At 45.5% G+C, this 15,809-nt stretch overlaps 1 protein-coding gene across 1 annotated transcript in view; it reads right to left on the bottom strand.

The window, feature by feature from the left end:
* Positions 1-147: 147 nt before the first annotated feature.
* The window catches only part of LOC119440232 (uncharacterized), a 34,545-nt gene continuing 18,883 nt past the window's right edge, over positions 148-15,809 (bottom strand). The window contains exons 4-5 of the mRNA XM_049662822.1: positions 4,964-5,205; positions 148-959 (exon numbers count right to left, since the gene is read on the bottom strand). Of these exons, the coding sequence (XP_049518779.1) occupies positions 778-959; positions 4,964-5,205 (424 nt within the window). The 3' untranslated portion in view covers positions 148-777. The remainder of the gene's footprint in view (positions 960-4,963; positions 5,206-15,809) is intronic.

Below are 15,809 nucleotides of genomic sequence, written 5' to 3'. Positions count from 1 at the left end.
AGAACTTGCGTGGATTCCGCAGCATTGCCTGCTGATTGTCAAACTGAGTAGGCTAATCCTCAGTTTCCTGCAGGAAAAACTGCAGGTGTCGTAGCAAGTGCCAATTAGTGCTAATATGACACAGAAGAAAGAGAAACTCGCACAGGACAAACGAAGAAATCGTTTAGTTGGGCGTTCGTCAAGTGTGTCCTCTTTCGTTTTAGCAACAGATGATACGTATAAGAATGCTCCTAACCATCTATCAGGTCCGTATGGTTTAACTGAATGTTCAAAGTATGACATTACGTTTAAAGTGACAATGTTTCAACCCCTTCTTAATTTCATCGTTGGCAAGAAGTTCGTGACGACTAACAATTCTGGGGAAATATATAAACGAGGCGCGGTGACGATATAATTTGTGAATGTCGCTGGGAAGTCTCAGTGATAGCAATCGGTGCCTAATATCATTCCTCTTAGAGTCACTCGGCCTGACACGAGAACATCAGTGTCAGATTAGCGGTGTACGGACGGACAACAAAAAGAAGGCAGAGGAAGAGCTCAAAGTAAAGAGGTTTTTGCTTCTGGTCTTCCTTTCATGTGCTACATGAATGCAAGTCACGGGTACTTCTGCCGTGTATTCGACACGCTCTAACGAAGAAATTCGTCGGAGGTAACAGTTCATGGCAGAAGCAGTCATTGGTGCAGTCACGGGCAAACGTGTGGAGATGCACGTTGCGGCACTTGTACTTGATGTCACACAGAACGCGCATATTATGCTGCTGAAAAACCACACCACGACTATGTTTCCGTGGCAGTCTTCTCATTTACCGAGGCAGCCTTCTGACTGATATGCGCAGTCGCCTTCTGGGCGCGCCACTTGACAAAGCACTCGATAGCCCAGAGCAGGCTCGTTGCCAGCGAGATGATCGCAAGCAGCAGGTACATGCCGGCGTAAGATGAACCCTGGTCTCTGTAGTAACCTGCGTAGTCAACGTTGTAACAGGTAATTATACCATATTAGTCATTGTTACCTATAGAAGTAAGGCCGCCTTCACATCCCGCATTGTTTAGCTGAGCAACGCGTCGTCAAGTGATACAACGCATGATCGTCAAAATAAGAACGAAATCGTTCTTGTAGCTGCATATTTCACCATCGCGCAAATGATTAAGATTATCGCGCTTTTTATAATGCTAGCTTCATACAACCGCTCTACTTCATCACGTGACTTTCGGTAATAACACTGAGAAAGTGCATTACCTTCATATTTTGTAGCTCAGACAGACGCACAGACAGACAGACGCACAGACAGACACACACAGACAGACAGACAGACAGACAGACAGACAGACAGACTGACAGACTGACAGACAGACTGACAGACAGACAGACAGACAGACAGACAGACAGACAGACAGACAGACAGACAGACAGACAGACAGACAAGAAACTTTATTTGGTCCCAAGGGACTACATTGTCGTAGTCGCGGGCCGCATCCGCGCCGGGGGCAGAAGACCGTGATCTTCAGCCCTGTCAAAGGCCCTTTCGACACCCCGAAGCTGGACTAGAAGGTCCACAGAGATAAAAAGGAAAAATGGCTGCGCCTTAGCTCAGCTAAATCTGGATATGCAAAGCGAAAGCTTGGTTTAGCCGGGTTAAGTCTTGGTTTCACTTGGTTAACTTGAAGTCTTGAGGCATTGCGTACAAAAGGCCGCAAGCTTTTCAAGCATATCTCCTCCACTTTTGATTAAATCGACTGTTATTCCATCTTCTCCGCCCGATTTTTCCGGGTCGTGGTGCACTTGGTGCAAGGGCCTTGCAACACGTGACATGACATGACCCAACCCTCTTGTACTCTCCATAAATTGGACACCAAATAAGGAGTTCACCATTGTGCTGATGAAGGTCATCCACACATTGGTGAACATCTTACTTGATAGCGACCTCACTTGCTTTGTTCTGTTCCTGACACATTGGCTCAGAAAACTACAAGTTCTCTCCGTAACTTATTAATGCGTCGTGTGTCTCAACGATTGTTATGTTTTCTTTGCTGAGGTGACTCCTTGTCGGTGTATATATGTGGGAGCGTTATCTCGTATTCATGAAGTTATTCTTGCGCATGTTTACAGCCAGCCTTGGCTCCTTATACTCGGGCAATACGTCAGATGCGTCGTATGGCATTCTGGAACAAACTTTCAATCACAGTAACATACATAGCCTTGCAATGATTAGTCACAGACGCTCAAGTCCATGGGGCACGGACGTAGGCCATTCTGTCAACTGAAGCTGTAGAGCACATACTACTATCCGCCCTACCTCATTTTGGAAGAGCGTCGCAAAGGTCATGTTGAGACTATAGATCTGTCTACTGACAAAAGGCTATTGACAAAAGCGTCTCAGGGACAGGTAGAGTTAAGGCAAGCTACAATAATTTGCAGGTTTCCAGAAAACCCTACAGAATTCGCAGGAAAAAAATACCAGACACAAACGTTCTTTGCACGTACAACAATTGTTACTGCTGCGTCATTAAACACGAGGTCAAACAACATATTCATAACTAAACTGTTACTATAATTATAAGCACGATTGTTCGGAAACATTTTAGTAGGCGCCGCTGTTCAAAAATGCAAATACCGCGCCTGTCCTCCTAGCGCTATCTCGGACAAATTGCAATCACATACGGCCTCTTTATACGATGAGTCATCCTCCTGAACCGATTTATTGCGAGCGCGACTGAAGGCACTAACACATGTACACCTAAGCGCCTCATCAAGTGGAATTGTTTTACGAGTCTCGCTCGCAAGACTTCTTTTCACCGTGGTAGGAATAACTGGGCGCTTCTCACATGATTTTACAATATTTTCATATAATGAATAATTATTCTTAATTTGAAAAACAAAGCGCTAGTTATATCTTGTTAATGAAAAAATAGTGCTCACCGTAAACATACAGCGATGTGCTCTGTGGGACGGCGAACAACATTGCTTTGAGTCCGTTCGCATATCATGCATATTCACGTTAAGGTGGTGCACAATGAAGTTAGCTAAAGATGATGTAGACACTGCCTCAACCGGTGAATTGCAACAACTAAATTATTCCGCGTAACAGGCAAGGCAAGACGGCTAGTAGCCTTTGCACAAGCGTAGTGTGAGGATCCCTGCATATGTTTGTTTTTTTTCTTGGCATGCGAAGCATAAAGAACTTATATTTTTCGGTGACGTGAAATAAACGCGATGCCAGTAATAGCACCACTGTTCTGTCGCTGCATTTTTATATAAATAAAGTATATGTGTTATCAGCATGTTCACTTGGCCTGTTTCGTACATTGTGTCAAACCGCAGATATTTACACAGTGCGACACAGGAAAAAGAAAGGAGGCACAGGGCACAGCGCAGTGTCCTATACCAGTAGAGCACCCAGGATCTCTGCCAGGGGGGGTGACGTTTTGTGGTGGGGGGAAGCAAGCACTTTGCATAATATGCAATTTCCTTGCCTTTAGCCAGAGGAATCCAACAGCAAATAAAATGCCTAATAATTATAATAATGATGACACCAAGGATGATGACGATGTTTATTTCTTCAGCGTGTTACTGAATGGAATTTAAGAGTGAATTAATAAATATAAGACAGTGCCCCCCTGCTCCCCCCCCCCCCCCCGTCGGTGCGCCACTGTCCTGTAGCTCCTTTCTTTACCACGTGTCGCGCTGTTTACAAAGTATTTCTTCCGCAATGTTTACAGTTACTGTAAAACCTTGGTACAACGAATTTGGAGAAGCCGAAAAAACTTCGTTATATTGATTGCTTTGTTATAACCGTTGTCCGCATTGACAGCTACCATTGCTTGCGCCGGCACAAAGTGTGCGGTGTCGCCAGAAGGTAAGCTGGAGGCGATGCAAAAGTCCACAACGCACAAAATAATAATTCCTGCTGCATCCTCGTCAGCGAGACGACAGCTTTTTTGTGAAGAAGCTGTGCAATGCAGTCCATAGTTGCCGTCGTTCTGCACGCAAAAGTATCGCGACAAGAGCACTTTCTATCAATGCCTCTGTACAACTTCACTCTGCTATCAACACAATAGCGCGACAAGTCTTAATGTTTTGTGAGCGTGTGGGCAGGCAGCAGCAAGCCTCCAAATTTCGTACAGCGATCGTCGCTGTAAGCCAGCAGATGCTTGTAAACAACCAAACGCTTTCGTTACGCTAGTCTCAAATAATGAGTGTTGCACGAAATCAGCGACGTCATCAAAGACTTCCATCGCGGAATTGACGCGTTAACGAATAGGCGATACCACGCTGTAGTTTCCAGAACCTTGCGGGAGTTCCAGAACCTTGCGGAACCTGAGAGCAGTTACGAGCAATGTTTGACGCCACTGGATTTTCTATTAATCAGTGCGAAGTTATCAATGCATATTTACTATTAACAATTAAATATGTTCGTTCTATCCATTTAAAGAAAATTTAATCCGATAGAACAAGTTGGTAAATGCGCCGGTTTCTACAAGAATTTGAAGAGGAATTACGATTATTTTCTTATTTTAGTTCATAACAACCTGTTTCACTATAACGATGTAGTACTTTACATGCAAAATCTGTATTGCAATTAGAGCAGCCGTGTTTAGATAAGGAAATAATAAGGCAATCATATGGAAACATTGTGTGGCACAAAACACTAGAAAAGAATCGTCGCTTTTCTTGACTCCCTGTGAGTAGTTTTACATGCCGCCACTGCAAAGCAAGTGTAGGCTGTCTCGTACGCAAGAGCGCTTTTGCAGAGTACTCATTATCAAATGGCATCAAAAAGGCTGTGTGCCTATCGGGGTACAGGCTGACATAATTGGCACTACGATTCAGTGTTTTACAGCAGCGCTCGAAATTTCGGGTGCCAAGTTTGAACATAGAAAAGGAAATACAATCGGCAGTTTTTAAAGACGACTCTTTGTGGACATACCCCAAAGTGTCGTCAAAGTAGCATGAAAGAATCCTTGCCTATTAGGAGTGGTCTCGGAAGCGCTGACAGGCCGTTAATGAGGCAGTGTATACCGATGGCCATGGGCAGCTTCTTGAGGCCGAAATACTCCACGATAAGTACGGAGAAGAGGATCATGATGCAGCCGCCAGTCAGACCAAACAGCACGCTGGCGGCCCCCAGTAGGACGACGGAGTCCCCGTGGATTAGCGCCAGCAGGGAGAGTGAGTACAGCAAGAAGCCCACGGCCATGATGTCCCTCCTGCGAAATTCGTTTCTTTATGCAGTGCTCAAATTTGAGTTGACGGGCAGTCCCTGCGGAGTCAGCAACTGCTATTAAAAAATATCACCGACGATTACGATACTCTCTAATGAGAAATTTCAGCGCAGCTGTATACGTGTTTTCATTTCGCTGTGTATTGGCTGGCGTGGACAATCTGGCTCGTGCGGCACGTTGCAAATGGAGCAAAGTGTCGCACGACTGCCTCGCTAATCGTGAGATCGCGAGACGCAGTGCGTGGGTCAAACGTATAGGTGCGATTCACAGCAACCGCCGCAGACAGACCTACGCTCATGCAGTGCGTTGTTTCCATATATATGTTATCGGTGGCGTCATCGGTCAACAGACGACGCGCGCTAATCTGGCGCCATCTCCTAGCCATCGTCACCGCAGAGCCCGTCTGACGCGGCACTACGTTTTTCTTCTCACGCTTTCGCCATATCCTCCTCCTCCGCTTTCCTCCTTGCGCTCTATCCGCTATTGCTGTCTTTCATCTCCCGCTCCGCTTTCGCTTTCTTCCTTCGCTGTGCTCGTACGATCGGTTACAAGGAACGCCGAGGGAGGACGCCGACGCTTGCTGCAGGAACGGGCGTAAGAGCTGTGCTCTGAAAAAGAATTGTGCAGATGAAACGCACATCTTGGTATCCTTTCAAGGAAAGCTTTTGTGAAGCCGTTAATCAAACGCTGTATAAAACTGGTTATCGTCTACAACGCATTTTCGAGCACAGCGATTAGGTGCCTTCCCGGCAAATCAGCAAGATGCGGACCTCCCGCCCACGTGTTAGGTGCCTTCCCGGCAAATCAGCAAGACGCGGAATACCCCCCCCCCCCACCCCCCACGTGGCTCATGCGACCACATATTACCTATAAAACGGGAACGGTGCAGTTCTACGGCAAGGCCCGGACTTTGCTGACCCTCGCTGCTCATGCTGTCTTCCCTAATGGTTCACATACAAGAGAGAATTTACATTACAAATCTGCTTATGCAAAGCCGCATCCACAGAGCACCTGCATATGCACGGGCACTTGGTTGTTCTTTACGGATTTACGCAGAGAAACAACATCCGGTACCTAAATATCCTCACTGCTCCAAATATATACTTACAAGCGCGTAATTCACATATTATAGTGATATTAGCGATATTTATAAGTGCCACCTTTAGTCAATGTGAACGATATTTTAATATTCTTACTACTGGTGAGCTAATAATGAATGCTGATGAGCGTCTTTTTCTCCGGAGATAACTTGGAGGAGCTCGAAGCGGCATCAAGGAAATGGTTGTGAGAACTTAATTTCTGGGTTTCGTCTAACAAACTAAAAATAAATGCAAGAAATACAAAGTTAATGTTGGTTGATGGTGATGTGTTCTGTTTAGTGGCGCAAGGGCCAGGTATGGCCAAAGAGCGCCATGCCAGTGTTACTGAGCTTGTAGTATAGTGATGAATTCTGACAAGTGCATAAGACGTGGCTGTAAAGGGGTTTAAAAATAGTCGCTGTAACATGCGTAAAATATACATGTACTAAGATCATAGCAATGACTAATGAGGTGTACTATGAAAATGAAGAATGCATTAAGAATGATACGATATTCAAATATTTAAGATGCAGTAATTGGCAAGAAGCTCTACTGCCTAAACAGAGCCCTTGAACAACAAGGGCCTGGAGGCATGTGCTACACAAATCTACTATCACAGCGGCATCCTCTGGAGAGAGGAGGCCCTACGAATTTATTGGGCTAATAACATGCAGGACCATATCGTTCAAGAAATCAACGACTGCTTTAACGTTAAAAGGCGGTTCTTCACCAACAAACATAATAGGATGTAGAGGAACATGATATCGGTATGCTAGAGGGAAATATTTCTTTCTCTCTCTTCCGGCTTCCCGACACTCCAGGAGGACGTGGAGGACGGTCAGCCTCTCCCTACATCTACCAAAGGTTGGTGGTTCATCGCCAGTCAGCAAAAAAACTGGGTGCCATTTGTGTGTCCTATTCTCAGACGACAGAATAGGACATCTATTCGTAGTGTTTTCGTAGCTGAGGGCCAGAAACCTAACTGTGGCTTATTAAAGTGAAGCTTATTGTTTCCGCATCCCACAAGCGTTGCCAGTGGCTTCGCAGTTTCTTACACTAGAAAGTTTTCAAGTCTGTTGCAGGAACAGCAACTTTATGATTAGTAGCATCCGATGCAGCTGATGTGGCCATTTGGCCTGCTCGCATATTACCCTCAATGCCTCTATGGCCCGGCACCCAGGATATAATTACATGCTGGTTTGATATACAGAGCTCTGCATAGAATGGAATAGAGCTCAGTGAGTACATGATTTTTGTGTTTGCAGAGTGACATCAGGGCTTTCACGACGCTTAGGGTGTCTGTATGTATAATTGCTTTTTGAAGTTTTGATGCCCTTATATGATTCACAGTTGACAATAGTGCATAGGCCTCAGCCGTAAAGATACTCGTTTCCGGGGGAGTACACCGGATTCCGAGAAGGATGGGCCAACGGCTGCATACGACACGCCGGCATGTGGCCTAGAAGCGTCTGTGTAAAACTACGTGCACGAGTACTTGGATTGAAGATATAAGAAATGCATTTTAATATGTGCCTCTGGCGCGTGTTTTGTGACTTCTACAAACGATGTATCGCAATCTATGAGTTGCCACTGCCACGGTGGTAACAGTTTCACTGGAGCCATATGACAATGTTCAAGAACTGGAACACCCATTTCCTCACTGAGGTTCTTCACGCGCAAAGAGAACGGCTTTCTCGCTGCCAGTCGATTATGGAACAGTGTGGCAGTGGTCACGTCATTTATAGTTGAATAAGACGGATGTTCAGTGTTCGCGCGTACGCTCAGAAAATATGTGAAACTGCTATATGAACGCTGCAGATGGAGTTACCACTGATTCGACTCTACATAGAGGCTCTGGATCAGACTTGTTCGCAAAGCACCGGTCGAGACGCGGATATCATCATGGTGAACGGGATCTATTATTTTTAGTGCACTTGGTGTTGTGGAATTATAAATTACAGCTCCGTAATGACGGCGCGAGCGAACAAGACTTTTATACAAGTTAAGCACACTTTCGATCACTACCCCAAGTTGTACGTGACAGAAGCTTTAAAAGGTTCATTGTCTTCAGGCATTTTGCCCTCAGATACTTAATATGGGGAATAAATGTCTGCTTGGAGTCTAAAATGATTCCAAGAAAATTATGCTCGCTGCTCACAGAGAGCGCATCTCCTTTTATTTGTATAGTTGGGACAGGCGTTATGCCTCTCTTGTTTGTACGGAGTACGCAAGTACTATTCTGGGCAAGTATGGCTTTTTGGGCTAGTTGGTTAGATACATCAGAGGTGGTCATAGCGCTAGAAGACGTCCTGTTCGTGCTCGTCCTGTTCTCTCGTTTTCGTCCGTGTCTTCTAGCGCTATGACCAACTCTTCTGGGCGTTTACTTCAATTCATTCTTATCGGCCCATTTGGACAATCTGTTTATTCCTAGTTGCACTTGTCGTTCGAAAGTGGCAATATTGCATGACTTGAAGGCTATCTGCACATCGTCGACATAAACAGAATGAAACATCGTACGTGGGAGGACTGTTTGCAGGGAATTTATTTTTATAATAAACAGTGTGCAACTAAGCACGCTTCCCTGTGGCAGACCGGTCTCTTGGGTGAATGACTTAGACAAATCGTTACCCACTCTTACGCGGAATGTGCGATTAGATAGGTAACTTTCGGTTGTGTTTAACATGTTGCCACGGACGCCCATCGCCGAAAGGTCTCGGATAATGCCGTAGTGCCATGTCGTGTCATAAGCTTTTTCTAGGTCGTGAAACACTTAGAGGAAGGACTGCTTATGTATAAAAGCATCTCTAATATACAACTCAATGCGAACAAGGTGGTCTGTTGTGGACATATCTTCCCTGAAACCACATAGGAAGGAATATTTTTTCAAACAGTTTGCATAGGCAGCTTGTTAGCGCCTGTTGTTGCTGGCTAGGGACAACTCTTGGCCTTGTGTAAGCATGGGGATAACTATAGCGTCCTTCCAAGAAAACGGGATATACCCAGCCGCCCACATGGTATTGAAAAGAGACAGGAGTGTTTTCAGCGCTTAAGAATGCAGGTGCTCAATCATTTCATACTTGACACGATCGCCGTCTGGCGCCGAGTTGTTGGAGCGAGTAAGAGAAGTTTTAAGTTTAACTAGGCTAAATTCGCAGTTGTAATCTTCACTTAGTGAACATTTTCGATCAAGGGGCTTTCGCTCTGCGTGTTCTTTGAACCTGAGAAATGTTCGTGTGTAATGGGACGCGCTGGAGACGTGTTCAGTGTTCGCCCAGACAACCTGCCTTGTCTTCCAGGCTCTCACCTTGAGTACTGACTAAAGGTACGTTCACATCGAAGGCGGGGCGGCGAGAACCTCCTCGCCTAGCGGGCATAGCAGGCGGAAAACGAGGCGGCGAGCCCGATCGCTCTCGGACCGATTTTTTCCACCCCGCCGGAACTTTCCACTTTGCCACATCCAATCAGAACGCCAGACGACGGTGACGCTGGTGTATCTCGGCGCGAAATCTGCTCGCGGGCGGACGACCGCTGTCACGAGATGGCGACACGTCCCCCGCGAAAGCGCTCGATGCTCCGCCTCCTCGGCGGCGCGGGCAACCAGGCAAGCCGTCTGGTCTGAACAGGCCCATGCGCTCGCCGCCTCGCCGCGTTGAAAATCCGCTTGGCCGCTTAGACGCTCCGCTTTCGGTGTGAACGTGCCTTAAGGGCAATGAGTGTACCCCCCCCCCCTCCCGGCCTTTTAATTTATTTACTCGAGTCCACTTTCGTCTCATCCGTGTAAGGATTTATACCGGAGATGTACTTCTCCAAACTCTCTCTTTTAGCACGTCGACGTCTTCTTCTACCCTGGGACTTTATTTGTTTGAAACGGATCAAATTTTCGGCAGTTGGAGAATCGCCAAGTCGTCGCCAAGCTTTGCATTGATTTTTCCGTGCTTTCTTACATTCTTCATTCCACCCCGGGATACGACGTTTATTCGCAGGTCCGTTAGTTTGACGGATGCATTTCGTGGCAGCGTCAATTAGGAAGCCTGTTATATACGCCACAGCGTCTTTATATTAAAGGAGGCAATATCATCTGTGCTTAAATATGTAAGTTCTCGGAAACGTTCCCAGTTAGCCCAGTCAACCTTCCATCGGGGAATGTGTTGAGTATACATCTTGTTTTGTAAAGTTGTAAAGTTTAACATGATTGGGAAGTGGTCGCTTCCAGAGGAGTTCTTAAGAACGGACCACTCTGTGTACGGAATTAGTCTACTCGACGCCATACTTAAATCTATGTAGGGGTATGTACTATGCGCCCCGCTGTAGTACGTTGGCTCTTTCTTATTAAGTATACATGCTCCTGAGGAATAGAAAGTTTTCGATTAGGCGATCTCTCGCATCGCAACGACAGTCTCCCCACAATGTGTTATGTGCGTTTAAATCTGCGACAACTATGCATGGAGCCGGAAGTTCATCTATGTAGTTTTGAAATTCGGTTTTATTAAATTGAAACTGGGAGGTATGTAATAGAGCTAATAGTCACTAGCTTGTCAAACTGCACCCCTTGGACAGCTACTGCCTCTAGGGGCATGCGAAGTTTTATTTCCCAGCAGGCAACACCTCTGTCTACTATGATAGCCTCACCACCGGATGACTCGACTGTGTCCTCGCGGTCCTTGCGAAAAATATCATATTGTCTGAGCAAATTTGTGTATGTTTGAGGTGTGTTTCTTGAACACACAGCACCCTGGGACTAAAGTTACGGAGGAGTTCTTTAACGTCGTCCAGATTTGGAGGAGACCTCTGACGTTCCAATGAACTATTCGAGTGCCCATATTAAAAACAGTTTCGTGCTGTGTGAAGAGAAAGTTAGCTTAGTTAGAAAGTTAGTTACAGGCCCTGTAATGCGGGGTTTCTTTTTTTTTTGAGCGGTCGAGAGATTCACGCCGCTCCGTTGGCGCTGGGTGCGCCGTCTGGACGGAATATGTGTCCATCGGCTGTTGCGGAGCGCTGGACACCCGCTCTTGAGAGCGGTTTGTTCGCTGTGAAGGCCTCGTCTCGAGGGACGAGACCCTGGAGGCCACCAGCCCGGAGGTCGATGGACCTTTCTGAGATGACGGAGCAGCGCTAGCTGCAAGCGCTGAAGGTACGGATGGCTTCACCGCCGGCTCACGACGCCTGGGCCAGACAGTCGCCGGAGGCCGTTGTGGCGCTGGTAGGGATGGTAATATCGATGAACGATTAATCGATTAATCGACTAAAAGTACGCCGCAAAACGATTAATCGTCATCGATGTGTACCTTTAATTTAATCGGTTTAATCGATTAAAGCAGTTCGATTAATCGTTTTCCAGACAGTGACTAAAGTGGCGTGAAAATATTGAAATCGTACTGTAGAATGCGGAGTACGAGAAACGACCGCGCGGCTGCGAAGACCGAGAGCGACTGTCGACTCTTTTCCCGAGTCATGTCAAGCTGGCCAAGCGCTTCCCCGCTTTACGCGCACGTCACACAGGCTGCCTGGGGCCCGGAGAGAGGCCGCCCCCGTGGAGGAAGAAATAAACTAGGCGAGAGCATTACGTGAGGCAGCTAGTCTTGGCAAGCGAACTCACCGTCAAGCGATTTCCTTCGCTTTTTACTTCGCAGTAGGGTCAACACGTGACCCTGAGTGACAACGTATTGGCCGATAATGTTTGGTTCGCAGCAGTTTCAAATCAGTGCGCACCCGTTCAGCTGCGCTGCTGCCCTGCACCCGGCAGCATTAAACCTACCGCGCGCTCTGATGTGGCGATCACGTGTTGCGCCATTACTTCTTGATGTCAGTCGTGCTGCGATGTTCTCTTCTAATTATTCCTTCCTCCACTGCCCACTCTCCTCAGTAAGCGCCATTTTTAACATACAGGGTGTTCATTTTTAAGTTTTACGGAATTTTTAGAAATCGCCTGTGGCAGGTAGCATAATTTTATCATTGAGCTGGGTTATTCGATGAGGCGCAAATTCGCGCGAGAAATCGAAACACATATTCAACTAATTAACGAAAAATCACTGATTAACTTCTTAGTTAATTACTTTACGACGCATGTAACAATTTACGAATTGTAGCCGGTGATCTTGTCAGGCATATCCACTAGCAATGAACTTCCAGAATGACACCAGTTTGGAGACATGCGCCATCATACTCGCCGTAAAAATGCACTGTTGTGCCACTTAATTTTTTACCAAAATGCATTGAAGCACAAAAGTAACTGTAACGTCCATGTATTTCGTCCCACACTTTGAGAAATAGTATCTCGAAACTGCTGTCATCCTGGAAATTCATTTCAAGTAGATGCGTCTTACAAACTCACCGCGGCTACAATTCGTAAATTGCGATATGTGTCATAAAGTAATTAACCAAGAAGTTCATTAGTCAATTTTTGTTAATTGGTTGAATATGTCTTTCGATTGCTCGTGCTACTAATGTCCACCGCTCAACGATAAGAATTATGCTACCTGCCACAGGCGATTTTTAAAAATTCCGTAGTAGTTGTCACGTAGTAGTTACGATGAAGAAAACAGTCGCAAAACTGTGAATGACGAAACGGACTTTTTATTGGGCGAGCCTGTGCCCACAAAAGCAAGTTTCACTCGGAAGCACAACGATAGCGGCGAACACAATCGGCGATCTTCGAAATCTGATCAGCGGCGAAGCGCGTCGGCTTTTATACATGAGTCATCGAAGGTTCCAGAGTAATCTCTGGTACCCGCGTGTCTTCCAGAAGGTACTAGACAATTGGCGTCTCTCATACAATCAGATTACATAAGCGTCGGTGACAACTGACAACGGATAGAAGCATCGATAACGTTGGAGAAAATTCCGATACATGCAGGCGCTTCCTGCGCCGAGCGATAACAAATGTTAAGGTGGCGGTCCGGCAGCACCAGCCCCCTGTTTTGAGTACCTTTGGAGCAACCGCGGTGGCTCTTCTACTTAGGATATAAAGTTGTGGTATATACCATAAAAAGCTTAATTCTTGTATATTCTAACTATAGATAATATTAAGAAATTGATTAATGTGATTTAGAAATAAATGTTCAACAACAAGCATGAGATGCATGGTTTTTGCGAACTGTGTCTCAGTTGTGACCATATTTAGAAGAAATTACCGCATTTACTGCATTGCGGCTTGCTCTGTAGCTTTAGGACATATTTATTTCCTAGACGCAGCAAAACAATGTTAAATTTTTTACTTTTTGGATAATTTGCTTTTGAAGTTTGCAAAATATTGCAACTTCTGTTGTAAACAGCCCGGCAACTACACGCTCAAGGAAGCTAAATTTTGAAAAAATTAGAGATCAAGCAATTTCCAATTGGGATGCAAAATTTCATTTATGTACCTTCCCTGGCTTTCCTAATAATGCGACCGAAATTAAACAATATTTAGAATTCTGGTCCTACTTTTGCCCATTTTTGCGGGAAGGTACTAAAGCTACGAAGGTGCGGTGTAAAACTAATAAAGGTACATGAATGAAATTTAGCGTCCTACATGGAAATTCCTTGAACTCTAATTGTCCAAAATTTAGCTTTCTAGAGCATGTAGTGGCCGGGATGTTTACAACAGAAGTTGCGATATTTGGCTATCTTCAAAAGCAAATTATCCAAAACGTAAAAATTCAACATTATTTTGCTGCGTCTAGGAAATAGATAAATATGTTCTAAAGCTACAGAGCAAGCCGCAATGCAGTAAATGCGGTAGTTTCTTCTAAATATGGTCACAACTAAGACACATTTCGCAAAAACCATGTATATCATGCTTGATCTTGAACATTTATTTGTAAATAACATTATTCAATTTCTTTATAATATAAATAGTTGGAATCTACAAGAATTAGGCTTTTTTATGGCATATACGACAACTTTATATCCTAAGTAGAAGAGCCACCACGGTTGCTCCAAAAGTACTGGAAACGGGGGGCTGGTGCCGCCGGACCGCCACCTTAACATTTGTTAGCCGGTGAAAAGCGGTCACCGGGGAAAGATAAACAAGTACACGTGTCAATATGAACACTCTGTATATTGCTTATTCCTTCACTAGTCACTAGTGGCAATTATAGTTGACCTCTAAAAAATTAAACATTACTCTTTATCAAAATTTATACGCTTGTATGTCTTATCCTGGTTCCACCTTTCAAGCGTTAAAATAGGTACTTACGTGAATAGATAACTGTGTTTCAGCCTTTTTAAAGCGCCCGAAAAAAAAGTCGATTAATCGATTAATCGACGAAAAACCCCGCATCGAAATCGATTAATCGATGATACGCTAAAGCGACGAACGATTAATCGTTAATCGATTAAAACATTTAATCGACCATCCCTAGGCGCTGGCCCCTGACGCGCCACATCGTCAAAGCTGGTTGTTGGCAGGTAGGATACCTGCCTTCGTGCCTCTTTAAATGAAATCTTATAACTTTCATTGTGACAATTTCCTTTTCTTTTTTTTCAGGACGGGCAGGACTGCGAGTATGCGGCGTTCTCCCCATCATAGTTTACACAGTGGAGAGAGTTTTCAGAAGATTCAGAAGTGTGTTCGTGTGCACTGCATTTCGCACAAGCTTGGCGGCCTCGGCAGCTGTGCGCACTGTGGCCGAATCGCTGGCATTTGAAACATTTGTGGGGATTTGGCACATATGGGCTAACACGAGGTTGATGCACCCGGCCTCGATGGACTCGGGCAGAACACTTGAGTTGAAAGTAAGTATCAAGTGCTTGGTCTGGATTTCTTTACCGTCTCGCCTCATCTTAATCCGTTTAACATTCATGACATTCCGGTCACTGAAACCCTCCAGGAGTTCAGCCTCACTCAGCTGCATCAAATCATCATCTGAGACAACGCCACGGGGGTTATTCACAGTACGGTGCGGGGTTACTGTTAGTTGAGCATCTCCAAATGACATTACATTGGGCAGTTTTTCGTATTGTTTCTGGTCTCGGAGTTCCAAGAGGAGATAACCGGTCGCCATTCTCGATGCTTAATAACCTGAGCCAAAAACTTCAGTCACAGACTTCGATACAAGGAAAGGTGAGATCGTTCGTACTGATTTGTCTGGTTTTACTGCGTGAATCGCATGGAATCGTGGGAAAGTTTCTCTTTGGCGACCAAAAAACTGAAATACTTCATCGGTGCGCCGTCTTTTCTGAGGCCGATCAGCGAGTGGGAGGACAGAACTCGCCATAGGTGAATGTGTAGTTTTCGGCACGAAGGCCAGCCACCCACCGTGGAGTCCTACAAGGGGACGCCGCAGGGCCTGCAGACGCCAGCTGTACGTCGTCACTGTAACCGAATATTAAATAACCTAGGATGGCTACTCCCACAGGGTTAACCCTCGCTACCAATAAGATCGGAAGTAATATAGAAGAGAGGAGAGGACAGGAAAGATTGAAAGGAAGAGAGAAAGACGAAGGTTGGAGAGGAGGATAGGAAAAGGCAACTACCGATTTCTCCCGGATGGGTCAGTCCGGGAGTGCCGTCTACGTGAAGCAGAGGCC

This window comes from Dermacentor silvarum, chromosome 2, assembly GCF_013339745.2.
Source record: "Dermacentor silvarum isolate Dsil-2018 chromosome 2, BIME_Dsil_1.4, whole genome shotgun sequence".
Taxonomy (NCBI): Eukaryota; Metazoa; Arthropoda; class Arachnida; order Ixodida; family Ixodidae; genus Dermacentor; species Dermacentor silvarum.
Note: the sequence above shows the minus strand (reverse complement) of the source record. Positions and strands in the feature narration are given on the sequence as shown.